Source organism: Corythoichthys intestinalis, chromosome 10, assembly GCF_030265065.1.
Source record: "Corythoichthys intestinalis isolate RoL2023-P3 chromosome 10, ASM3026506v1, whole genome shotgun sequence".
Lineage (NCBI taxonomy): Eukaryota > Metazoa > Chordata > Actinopteri > Syngnathiformes > Syngnathidae > Corythoichthys > Corythoichthys intestinalis.
In genome coordinates this window covers 26809119-26821718 of record NC_080404.1, presented here as the reverse complement: position 1 = coordinate 26821718, position 12600 = coordinate 26809119, and the positions used below count along the sequence as shown (strand labels likewise).

The 12600-nt window shown below is 39.4% G+C and overlaps 1 protein-coding gene across 3 annotated transcripts; it reads right to left on the bottom strand.

The window, feature by feature from the left end:
• Positions 1–1289: 1289 nt before the first annotated feature.
• avpi1 (arginine vasopressin induced 1) lies at positions 1290–9234 on the bottom strand. 3 transcript variants are annotated; one of them, XM_057847489.1, is made up of 4 exons: positions 9088–9213; positions 8802–8874; positions 4958–5307; positions 1290–4405 (listed from the first exon to the last, which is right to left on the bottom strand). In XM_057847489.1, the coding sequence occupies exons 3-4, from the start codon at positions 5278–5280 to the stop codon at positions 4147–4149; spliced, it is 582 nt and encodes a 193-aa protein (XP_057703472.1). In that variant the 5' UTR covers positions 5281–5307; positions 8802–8874; positions 9088–9213; the 3' UTR covers positions 1290–4146. The 3 variants fall into 3 exon arrangements, with proteins under 3 accessions (XP_057703472.1, XP_057703471.1, XP_057703470.1); XM_057847488.1 differs by having other exon boundaries at positions 8802–8909; positions 9088–9212; XM_057847487.1 differs by lacking the exon at positions 8802–8874 and having other exon boundaries at positions 9088–9234.
• Positions 9235–12600: the final 3366 nt, after the last annotated feature.

The window sequence follows — 12600 nt, the reverse complement described above, 5'->3', positions numbered from 1 at the left end:
TGGGGTATGTTTCTATCAGTTTTGCACATCGAGAGACTGACATTCTTGCCCATTCTTCCTTGCAAAACAGCTCGAGCTCAGTGAGGTTGGATGGAGAGTGTTTGTGAACAGCAGTCTTCAGCTCTTTCCACAGATTCTCGATTGGACTTTGACTTGGCCATTCTAACACCTGGATACGTTTATTTTTGAACCATTCCATTGTAGATTTGGCTTTATGTTTTGGATCATTGTCCTGTTGGAAGATAAATCTCCGTCCCAGTCTCAGGTCTTGTGCAGATACCAACAGGTTTTCTTCCAGAATGTTCCTGTATTTGGCTGCATCCATCTTCCCGTCAATTTTAACCATCTTCCCTGTCCCTGCTGAAGAAAAGCAGGCCCAAACCATGATGCTGTCACCACCATGTTTGACAGTGGGGATGGTGTGTTCAGGGTGATGAGCTGTGTTGCTTTTACGCCAAACATATCGTTTTGCATTGTGGCCAAAAAGTTCAATTTTGGTTTCATCTGACCAGAGCACCTTCTTCCACATGTTTGGTGTGTCTCCCAGGTGGCTTGTGGCAAACTTTAAACGAGACTTTTTATGGATATCTTTGAGAAATGGCTTTCTTCTTGCCACTCTTCCATAAAGGCCAGATTTGTGCAGTGTACAACTGATTGTTGTCCTATGGACAGACTCTCCCACCTCAGCTGTAGATCTCTGCAGTTCATCCAGAGTGATCATGGGCCTCTTGGCTGCATCTCTGATCAGTTTTCTCCTTATTTGAGAAGAAAGTTTGGAAGGATGGCCGGGTCTTGGTAGATTTGCAGTGGTCTGATGCTCCTTCCATTTCAATACGATGGCTTGCACAGTGCTCCTTGAGATGTTTAAAGCTTGGGAAATCTTTTTGTATCCAAATCCGGCTTTAAACTTCTCCACAACAGTATCTCGGACCTGCGTTCCTTGGTTTTCATAATGCTCTCTGCACTTTAAACAGAACCCTGAGACTATCACAGAGCAGGTGCATTTATACGGAGACTTGATTACACACAGGTGGATTCTATTTATCATCATCGGTCATTTAGGACAACATTGGATCATTCAGAGATCCTCACTCAACTTCTGGAGTGCGTTTGCTGCACTGAAAGTAAAGGGGCCGAATAATATTGCACGCCCCACTTTTCAGTTTTTTATTTGTTAAAAAAGTTTAAATTATCCAATAAATGTTGTTCCACTTCACGATTGTGTCCCACTTGTTGTTGATTCTTGACAAAAAAATTAAATTTCATATCTTTATGTTTGAAGCCTGAAATGTGGCGAAAGGTTGCAAGATTCAAGGGGGCCGAATACTTTTGCAAGGCACTGTATGTATGTATGGATGGATGGATCCAAAAACAGCCTTTTTCTCCATACAAGGCATGCACAATGGCAGTACATGTGCATGCTGAATACTTTTCATACTACTACTAGGCTACTACAAAGACTGCGTTCTATTTCACCTACAGTGTGTGTTGGAGTTTCTGTATTGGTGTATTATAAAGCAAATCCCGGCAGCTAGACTGTGCAATGCCACACAAACATATTTGAAAACTAGGAAGTCCAATAAGCCTTGGTTTAACACCCACTTTTCACAACACTCAAATAAATTGCACACGACTATCCAACAGCGCTTTGCAAGGTGGCAGCGCAACAGCAACAACAAACAATAATATGACTATAATGCAACATATCTGAAGTTCTCCAAAGGCTACATCGGCAGCTAACTTTTCCTCGCTGGGCACCATTATAAACTATCATAATCATCTTCATTTTTTACCTCAAATTGAATTTTAGAAAAATGAGCTGTTTTTTGTTAGGAAAAAATGGCTAATTCGTTTTTGCGCCATGTTAACGCCTCTTCTGTCAACAGTTGACTTTTCCATTCCAATAGTGCCTCATCCAACGTGACCTGGTTGCAAGCAAGGTGTCAGGTAGAGACCATGTTGTTAACAACAAAAAATAATCTACCACTTTTTCTCCCCAAGACCAGAAGGTGCTACAGCACCCTTCGCACCCCACTTCCCGTGCCACTGATTTCATAAAGATGTCTATCCATTTTAACTGGGAGGGCAGTCCTCCCATTTCAGATGGTTTGAATGTTTAGTGTTGTCAATGGCAGCCAATGAGTTAAATGAATGAATGATTTTTAATTTTTTTTTTTAAAGCAGCACTTTGAATAGAAACTTTATTAATAGAAATTTAACTGTCACACCTTGCAGTATTTGATGACTTTGATGAAGTAAATGTAACCGATGGGTTTTTCTATCACAAAATATACAGGGTCATGCAAAATGATCTGACACATTTGAAGGTTTAATAAAAGCCAAATAAAGAAACAAAAAAAGTGTTTTTGTTTTTTAAAGGTACATATAATAGCATTGTTTTATTGTGGTTTTAAAAATTAAATCAGACAAATGGGATCCATCATTATTGTGTTATTATTAATGATCATTATTGTTATTACCGCTGCCACAGGAGTTCTGGCAGTGAGAGACCGGTCGGCTTATTTTTGTTTCAATGCAGATTCAGTAGCTTTGAAGTCGGTAACCCATAACAAGATCGTGTTTCGAGCTGGTACGGGATCATGTTTATCAAGATTGAACTGCAAACGGAACGCTCATTGTGTTGCAGTTACAGGTTTGTTTGGAAGCAAAACAAAATGGCATTATAAGAAGAAAAAAAAAAACATTATATGTACTTTTTGAAAATATAAGCACTTTTTTGTTTCTTTACTTTATTTGGCTTTGATTAAACCTACAAATGTGTCAGCTCATTTTGCCTGACCCTGTATTCCTTCATGTTTTGAGTCTTCGATTTACAATGGCTATCATCAACTCAAAATGTGCCTTTCTATTACTATCGCCATAGGCGGAGTTTGATTTTTGGGGCAGGAAGGCACAACATGTTGATGACCCCGAAACGTAGTGTCAGCAATAAAATTAACTTACAAGAATATTTTTAATAAATAGTTGAAAATGAGTGTTTTTTTTGTTTCCCATCATTCTTGAGGGGAATTCCAAATCGGGCTGCTAAGGACAGCTATACTTTTCGCCAAGATCGTCATCCATTGAATATGAGACGCCCATCGGTGTCGTGCCAATTTAGTTACCCCAGTCAAAAATTGTATCCCCTGGGCGGAGCCACTGCTGCACCGATTTGCTTGATTTCCGTGTTTTGGTGATAGTAGTTATCTGCAAGGTTTTAAATCATGGCACATCCATAAAAACAAAAAAAACACTTTTTTCCTGTCGTATAACGTAACATACGTACTGAACGTAAAAAAGGCAATGTTTGACTGTATTACTCGTAGGATGATTTATAACTTTTTACTGTAATTCAAGTCCTGTATGGAGTTTCTCCAGTTTAATAAACGTCGATGTCCAAAATATCTACTGTAACTGTGGTTCTTTTCTGGCTTCAATTAATTGTTTAAGTCGACTTAACTCATAACTAATGTGTGTGCGCTCCCGCGGCCAAGGGACACAATATTTGACGGCGGTAACTACATTGGCAAGACAACGGTGGTGGCTCTGGTGTACAATTGGCGTCTTTAGTGGGGCAAATTGAAACTCTGCCTACCATTTTGATGGTGCTCTCTAGCGTTTCATTGTCCACATTTTCGATCCTTGGTTCTTGCTCAGTAGTTGTTGGTGCTTTTGAAAGCTTAGGTTTGAAAAAAATTACGTTTATCCATCTTGCCTTTTCGGTCCTAGGGTGGTTTTGGCTAAGCAAAGCCAATGACCGTCTGAGGTGCTCGTCACATGATGTGTTCGAAAAATAATTTTGACCCATTATAAAAATATCCTTTTTTTGTTTATTTCTTTCATTTTTGTTGTTTCATTGCTTTACAACTTTTATAGACAATATTTTTACCGGAAAATTCTTAATTTTAAAATCATATACTAGTACTGTATAGGAAAGCCAATGAGATACAATAACACTTTCCGGCCACCGGGGGGGCCTGGCCCCTCCTGAAAATCCGCTTATGACTAACGCAACAGAAAATTCATAATTCCAGTAAATATTTAGTACAAAACCAGTTGCAGGTCATAAATATACAAACAAAAAACTTACAGCAGTAAAAATAACGGTACTCTTGTGTTTTTTTTTTTTTGTCCTCCCCACTTTAGTCAATGTTGTATTCTGTGGAGGTATCTCTCGCTGTTGCGCTCGCCACGTCTCCTCGCACCTGAACCAGCTCGAGGTTCTCTGTCAGTTGACCAACTCGCCATTTGGCTCTCGGTCAGTACTGCTGAGGCCTCTGCGCTTCCTCCTGTTGGCTCAGTTGTAGTGTTCTGTTGTGGGTCTTTCCTGCTGTGAGCAGCATTCTCGAAATCTGTTTCGTCACCCGATTCCTTCTCCTGACTGATTGGGTAGCCCTCTCCAATTCTAAATAGAAGTTTAAAAAAATATGTTTTATTAATGTGCAGATAAAATGAATATTAAAAACAAACAAACAAACAAAAAATGCACAAAGCACAGGTGTCAAATTCAAAGCCTTGGGGCCAGATCTGGCCCACCTGATTTTGTTTAGTCTGCAAAAGAAAATAATGTGCATCTAATTTATGTTTCTTGCTAAAATAACGCAATTGCTAGTTGTCATCCCATTGTTAAGGCATTATTTGTGACAAAAAAACCAAAAAGTGTTTACATGAGTCTTATTTGAAAATGAGGTATCGATTTGTTGTGTATTTGTAAGAATATGAGGTGTTATAAATTTTTATACGTTCACAGTCTTTATGGCCCTATGGGGGAAACCATCACAATGATGTGGCCCTCGACAAAAACTTTACGCCAGGTGTGTGTAAATTATCTCCTTGCACATTACCAAAGTATATTTAGGAATAATTTTATGTATATTCACTTGGGTCGGATTTAGGAATTTCAGATGTATATTTCCCAACACACATACAATGAACGACATTCTTGTTTCAAATATACCTTAGATGATTGAAGGCTCGCAACCAGTGTGTGCCCAGTACATCCCTGCCTTTCGTCCTCAGGCCTCTGCGGTGACTCCTGGTCCTAAGTCCCACCAAAGCCTGGGCCAGTTCTGCCTCGTCCCTGTGGGCCCAAACCAGCTGAGCCCTCTGCTCTGCATCTTTGTCACCGGCTGCCCTGAAAAGTCTCTGGAGCTGCCATAGTTTGACGTTGCTAAAGATGTTCCCCGAGCCATGCTTGCGCGCTCTCTGCCCAGCCAGGCGCCACAGGGTGGACGGGCCCGTCACCACGGAGGGGGTAGGAGATGCAGTTTCGGTTTCCATCCCAAGAGAATTGAAGGACGATGACTACTGTAAAGGGGATGCAAAGATTATATTGAAGTTATAATGATGATATATAAAGGGATAGCGAGGACTTGAGTCAAGTCCCATGATTTTGAGTATCTCCTGATATACAGTTTAGATCACATGATCAGAAATCAGGGCCAACCACATTATATTAAGCCGATCAGTATCAGCTGACAAAGAGCCAGCATATTGAGCTGTAAAATGTGTTAGTTTACCCCTGATGTCAGTGTTAAAATGAAAAATAACGCCTTAACCCTAACGCCCTTGTATTTGTGTGGACTTTGTAAGCAGGTCCATCATTAGCATTGAGAAAGCAGCAACAAATACCCCAAACATTGCTTTTTAAAATTTCCAGAATACTACCAAAACCAGCCGCTGAATGCAATAAAACGGGAGACATTTAAAAAAAAAAAAAAATTAAAAAGTGATGTTAATTTCCAAATATCTTAGCAATTTTGGAAAGTTCACTAAAATGAGAACAAAAACAGACGATTATCTCGTTTTTCAATTCTTGATTTTAGTGGAATGGCAGCAAAACTGAGTATGTATGTTGCTGAAACTTCTAGTGTTACATCAAGGGCGTAGGTTTGCATAGGGACGGTAGGGACTAGAAGTGGGAACCTCTTGGTACCTCACGATACGATACGATTTGCGATACAAAGCTCGCGATAACGATGATCTGACGATATGGCGATACAACGATTATCGATACATTGGTTGGAAAATCATTCTAGGATATTCTACAAACAACTAATAAACAGAAAAAACAAGCTACTGCAGTGAATTGGATTGATTTTATCACTAGTAGACGTCCAATCCATTTGAACTGGGAGGGTGGCAGCGAATGAACGACTGTTCATTCGCTGCCATCCCTCCCACTTCAAACGGATTGAACGTCTATAGCCAGTAGTGGCAGCCAATGCCAGGCAATGAGGTAATTTTGGGCAATTTAAGGTCATTTACCTGTTAATTTTCAGTTATTTCCTGTTGATTTTGGGCTATTTTATGGGTCACTTCCTGTTTATTTTGAGATACAGAACAGGAAGTGACCTGGGAATCACCCAAATGAATAGGCAGTGACTCAAACTCAACAGGAAATGACCTGTAAATGCCCTAAAATGAACAACAAGTGACCTGTAAATGCCCTGAAAATCGGACAGAAGGACTGTGAATGCTCCGATTTCGAAAGAACGAACGTTCCCAGTCTAAATGGATTGGGCGTCGAGCACCGTCAATGCAGCCTTAGAGTTATCTGAGACACTATTATGGTGGAATATTTTGTTAGCAACTTGTTGGTTTATTTTTATTTATTCATTTTTTTATACATTGACACCGTTTTAAAACGATATCTCGATTCTTGGCAGGAGCTTATCGATAACCTTTTGGGATGCATAGTATCACGATATATCACCATTTCGATATTTTGTCACAACCCTAGTAGGGACATAACACTACTAACTTTTAAGAAACCTTATTTGCATATAATAATGAGTCCAGTTATATAGGTAATTTTGTGCAAATGTGTCTTCCCAAATGCTATAAGGATAGAATTGAACCTACCGTTATTAAGTAAATTTATTTTCATTATGTTAAGACTTACATTTACTTACTTGTTACTTACTTACATTGACTTCTTTTCACTTGCTGAATTTGCCGGTCCATTTTTTTCCCCTCAAATGCACGTTTGATTGGCTGATGACTTGCATTTAAATTTTTTTTTTCGACATTATTTAAGATATTTTTATATGCAGCCTATGCAGACATTTTTTCAAATAATCATACATTACTCATTGTCGAGGTAAAAAGTATGTATATAAGTATGGTAATAGAATTTATGTTCAAATATTGCAATTTAAATTTGCTAATAAAATCCAGACACTTATTCTGAAAGTTATCAAAATGTTTCTTTAGTAGTTTTTGAAAACAAAGGTTTGAATCAAACTGTGAATCACCTGACCAATACACATGAAAGTTATTATAAGTCAATACAGATTTATTAACATTGATCATTTAGCCCAGGGGTCCCCAAACTACGGCCCGCCTCCACATTTGGTCCGACCCCCTGAACAATTCCGGAGAGCATTTTTTTTTCTCAATAGTGTTATTTATTTCCTATCCTTTTGATGTGAAGAACTCAGAGAGGGTTATTTGGTTATTATCTATTTAATTAATAGTGTTATTATTATTATTATATTATGTTATATTATTATTTGTATTTTATTTTGTTCCGTGAAGAATCCAGAAAGGGTTATTTGATTGTGGCTTTCTGAAAAACAATACATTTTTACATTTAGGCACTCCTGCAATTGTCACACTTTTTCTGTTACAAACTGAACCCGGCCCCTCATCAGAGAAGGGAAAAGTTATGTGGCCCTCACAGGAAAAAGTTTGGGGACCCCTGATTTAGCCTATCAATTAATTAGGTCTACATTTGTGAGAAATGCAGCCCTGACCCCTGTTCACCCAATCTGTTTGGTCCTATTAATGTCCCATTCCCAGCAAAAAGTGTACATAGAGGTTATGCTGTTATACCGTTCCTACCAATGTTGAGACCAAACCTACGCCCTTGTGTTACATTCTGGCTCTCACGCACTTACACAACGTACAGTAAGCAATAGGAAAGAACACAGCAGTGCTTTTGCCAGAAAGGTTTTGTTTGGACAGCGCTATATTTTACATGGTCGACACTGGATTAGATTATGATTTTGCTGTCTCCTTTGGAGGTTCCACTATCCTCCAAAGTCAGATGTACCATTGCCCCAGCTTCTGATCTGTTGTTAGGTTTCTTAAGCCCTACTTAGAGGCAAGTTGTTTGCTCCACTTTTCAAAGCATGTTTCATTGCAGCTTCTAAATGGGGCACGAGCAGATCACTCACAGACCGAGTGACAAAAGGCTAGCTAGATTCAATATGGGTCAGATAAGACCAGCTCGTTGAATAGTCGGCCATGTATACACACCACACAGTGGGCTTCAAAATCATTTTAACCATATTAAACAAATACTTTTCCAGTAAATGTAGATACTGTGTATGATTTAAACTACTAACAGCATAATAACTGCATGCTGAGGGTAATAACAGAAGTCTTTACAGTTGATTGAATTTTTCTCCCTGAATGACCTTGCTTAACCAGGTCAACTCATTCAACCATTCATGATTCCGAAACACGAGATTTCAAGCTCATGTCATGTACTCAATATGAGACACAAAATGAGCTTTCTTTGCGTACGTTTTCAGTCTTCTTTAATGGGCTAATATCAATTGGCAAACAAGCTCATCTGTAACTGGGCTGATGTGGTCGTCAACAACAAAGCATAATAATAAATAATGACATTAATAAAGTACAGGTCACACATGCACAAGTCGAAAATATTGTACCTTCTAAAAAAAAATAATGCATTACATCATATTTTAGGCACAAAGTGACAGTTCACACGTTGGAGGCCTGAAAGTTCACTCATTGATAAGATAGTTTGGTATTTAAAGTATTTTAATCACATGGGGCGCACTTTGTGCAGGACTTCTAACGACCATGAAAGGCAACCATTCTTCTCTCACGTGTTCTATTTTTCTGCAGTTAAACAGTTGTGATGGCAAAGAGTGCTGCTGCAAAACACAGTTTAGACTACCAACAACCACTGTTGACATTGTGAACAATGTGTTTTTTGGAGATACAACTTTTATCACGGACAAATTTAAAGCTGATCCCACACAAACAGGCTTTACTGTATGTACAATTTCAGATCGACACAATTCACGTGAAAATGGAGTGTATATACCTTACCGAACGTAATGTGGCCACCGTATTTACTTGTCTAAAAATTCCATCGATGCGGGAGCTTCGTGCGGCGTTGTTTTCCCAACAAAAGCTGTTCTAATGTGTGACGTGCAGTTCAGCGTTATTCGTTCGTGATCCATTTGTGCCTCAGAGGGGTTAACATAAATCACTGTCAATGCAACGGCTAATGAGAGAAGAGCATTTACCATGGTAGGCGGGGGAAAGGTCCTACAGCGACCAATCAGGAGGTGGGATCTAGGAGCGACACTGCCCTTCTGAGTACGTCTGCGTAGTGCATTGACGTCAATGGGGAAGACAGCACAGGCACGAGTGGTCATTTGTGTGTGCATGAGATGAGCATCCTGCGCGCATACGGTGACGTCAAATCACAAAGAGCTCAACTTTATTATTATCAAATTTTGAATCCCCTCTTTAAGCTGTGGTTAAATTGTTTCCAACGTCATAGTATTACAATAGGCTGCTGTAAAGAGTATGATGAATGAAATGGCCTCTTTCATGAATGCCTTATAAGCACAGTGAGGTAACCCAATAGCTTTTTTTGCGATTCACCTTTCACAATAATTCACTGTAAAATACATTTCCTAACACTAACCCCCCCCCCCCCCCCCCAATACCATTTAAAATTCGCACACTGGTCATTGGCAACCCCTAGAGGAGCACTGCAGCATTACACTTACACTAATATTGATTCAGTTTTAGGGAATAGTTGTGCTAATCATTCCTATAAAACGAAGACAAGACTGAAAAAACTGTTTCTGCTCTTGCATTCCTCTTTAAAAGAAACTGCTGTATTTGAAGCCAAAACAACTGTTGTGTTTGATAGAACAATATGTCTATATGCTACCATAGCAGTCATGGCACACTAAGCCTCCAAACTATTTTTAATTTGTCCGTTTTACCCTGAATACCCCCGTTTACAGACGTCGCGCAACCGCTTTTGTTTCAACGTAGCCATAAAAAGAAGGGAAGTAATTATATTTATTATTCAAAATGTCTGTCATTTTTGGCTTCAAATCATTAATTGATGTTTAATATTTAGTATTAAAAAATATATAAAAGACATAAATAAAAAAATATTCACTCGCATATTCTAAACTTTTAAAGAAATTACGTCACAATGAAAAATTTGGCGTCTGTAAAAAAGTCACGGATATCTACCTCATAACTATCACTTAATTGTATTTTTTTTTGTTAATGTCGCATTTTCCCCGATATGTTAGATGATAAATAATCAATCAAAACAAAAACAAAAAAACAAAAAATTAAAACGAAAAATAACATTTAAAAGGGTAACTATATGAAAAAGAAAATCTCAACCACTCCTTGTTGTCTGCGACTTCTGCATTGCGACCCTTGTTATATCACCATGTTTCACCCATAAAATAAAAAAAAACAAAAAAAAAAAAAAAATCCAGCTCTGGCCATTCAGAGCTGTGTCTTGACATTCGCTGATACATGCTACATGGAGTTCTTGGATCGAAATAAGGTAAGTACGCGATAATATCTCGTTGAAATTGTGGCGTCTTTAATTCTGCTCTTGCGTGCTCTCGCCTCCAGTTAGTGTTTTACTGTTTAAAAAAAAAAAGTTTTTAAAAAATTTTTGTTACCCCAGTAAAAAGAGATGTTAAGCTTTCCAATGATTTTGAAATTTGGCCAAATTGGGGGTCTCAGAGCGGAATTTCAAGTCACCTTAGTGTTTTCTGCCATATATACAGTGGGGCAAAAAAGTATTTGGTCAACCACTAATTGTGCAAGTTCTCCCACTCGAAAATATTAGAGAGGCCTGTAAGTGTCAACATGGGTAAACCTCAACCATGAGAGACAGAATGTGGAAAAAAAAACAGAAAATCACATTGTTTGATTTTTAAAGAATTTATTTGCAAATCATGGTGGAAAATAAGTATTTGGGCAATACCAAAAGTTCATCTCAGTACTTTATTATGTACCCTTTGTTGGCAATAACGTAGGCCAAACGTTTTCTGGAACTCTTCACAAGCTTTTTACTTTCAACTCCCTCCTCACCCCGTGGCGTCAAAATGGGAAAAAGAGGCGTCTCACAACACTAACGCCCAATGCCTGGCAGACCTACAGTCAGAACATCGCAACATCCCAGAACAAGACCCAGTAGTCATCACAACAGCAGACATCCAGACAAGACTGCAAAATGAAGAACTAGATTTTTCCAGGGCCAGACAAGATTCATGCATGCTGGCTTAAGAAGCTAATTGCACTCCATGAACGCCGAGCAGCACAAATGAACCAGCTGCTGAAGTCGGGGACCCACCCAGAGTGGCTAACCCAAGGTTGGACAGTCCTCATCATGAAGAACCCCCAGAAGGGAACAGTACCATCCAACTACCGGCCTATCCCCTGTCTCAGCAGACAGGGCAGTTGTTGGAAAAACTAAGCGCATGTGTCCGAGATATAAATATCTGGATGTGCACTAACTATCTTCTACTTAACCCTGAAAAGACAGAAGTCCTTATAATAGGCCCGAAAAGTGTGAGAGACTCTTTAGCTGCCCAGATAGTCACTCTGGACAATGTAAGTGTAGCCTCCAGTACCACAGTTAAAAACCTAGGAGTTTTATTTGACCCTGACTTATCGTTTAAAGCACACATTAAACAAACCTGTAGAACGGCTTTCTTTCACCTGCGCAACATCGCCAAAATTAGAAATATTTTATCTCAAAGCGATGCAGAAAAATTAATTCATGCGTTCGTTACATCGAGATTGGATTACTGTAACTCCCTACTTGCAGCTTGTCCTAAAAGTTCTCTAAAAGGTCTTCAGCTAGTCCAAAACGCAGCAGCAAGACTTTTAACAGGAACCAATAGAAGAGAGCACATCACCCCTGTGCTCCAGGCACTTCACTGGCTTCCAGTCGAGTTTAGAATTAAATTTAAAATACTCCCTCTTACATTTAAGACCATTAATGGGTTGGGGCCATCTTATCTCACCGATGCTCTGGTTCCATACCGCCCCAACAGAACACTCCGATCTCAGAATGCAGGTCGACTGGTAGTTCCCAGGGTTTCTAAAAGTACTGTCGGAGCTAGAGCCTTTAGCCACCAAGCCCCTGTTTTATGGAATCAGCTTCCAGCTAGTATTAAAGAAGCCGAGACAGTCTGCACATTTAAGATTAGATTAAAAACGTTCCTATTCGACAAAGCTTATGGTTAGGCTAGTTGAAGTCGGAGTAGACTCACAGTTTAGTCTAAGCTGCACTAGAAGCTAAGAGAGTAATAAAATACACCTTGTGTCAAGTAGGGTTCATGCCCCCGATGATTTATGACTTTGACCTCTGTGACCCCGCCCCCTTTGATTGTAGTCCTTTGATCTCTATTGATGATGACAGATGATTGATGACCCCTCCCCCCTTCCCCTTTGATCGTGGTCCTTTGATCTCTATTGGTGCTGACAGGTGATTGATGACCCCCCCCCCCCCTATCCCTTTGATCGTAGTCCTTTGATCTCTATTGGTGCTGACAGATGATT

Excerpts from the sequence above, each read along its gene's own strand:
- avpi1 (XM_057847487.1), bottom strand. The coding sequence starts at position 5,280 with ATGGAAACCGAAACTGCATCTCCTACCCCCTCCGTGGTGACGGGCCCG. Across the intron at positions 4,406-4,957 it reads CGAGCCTTCAATCATCTAAG|AATTGGAGAGGGCTACCCAA; the intron begins GTATATTTGAAA and ends ACTTCTATTTAG.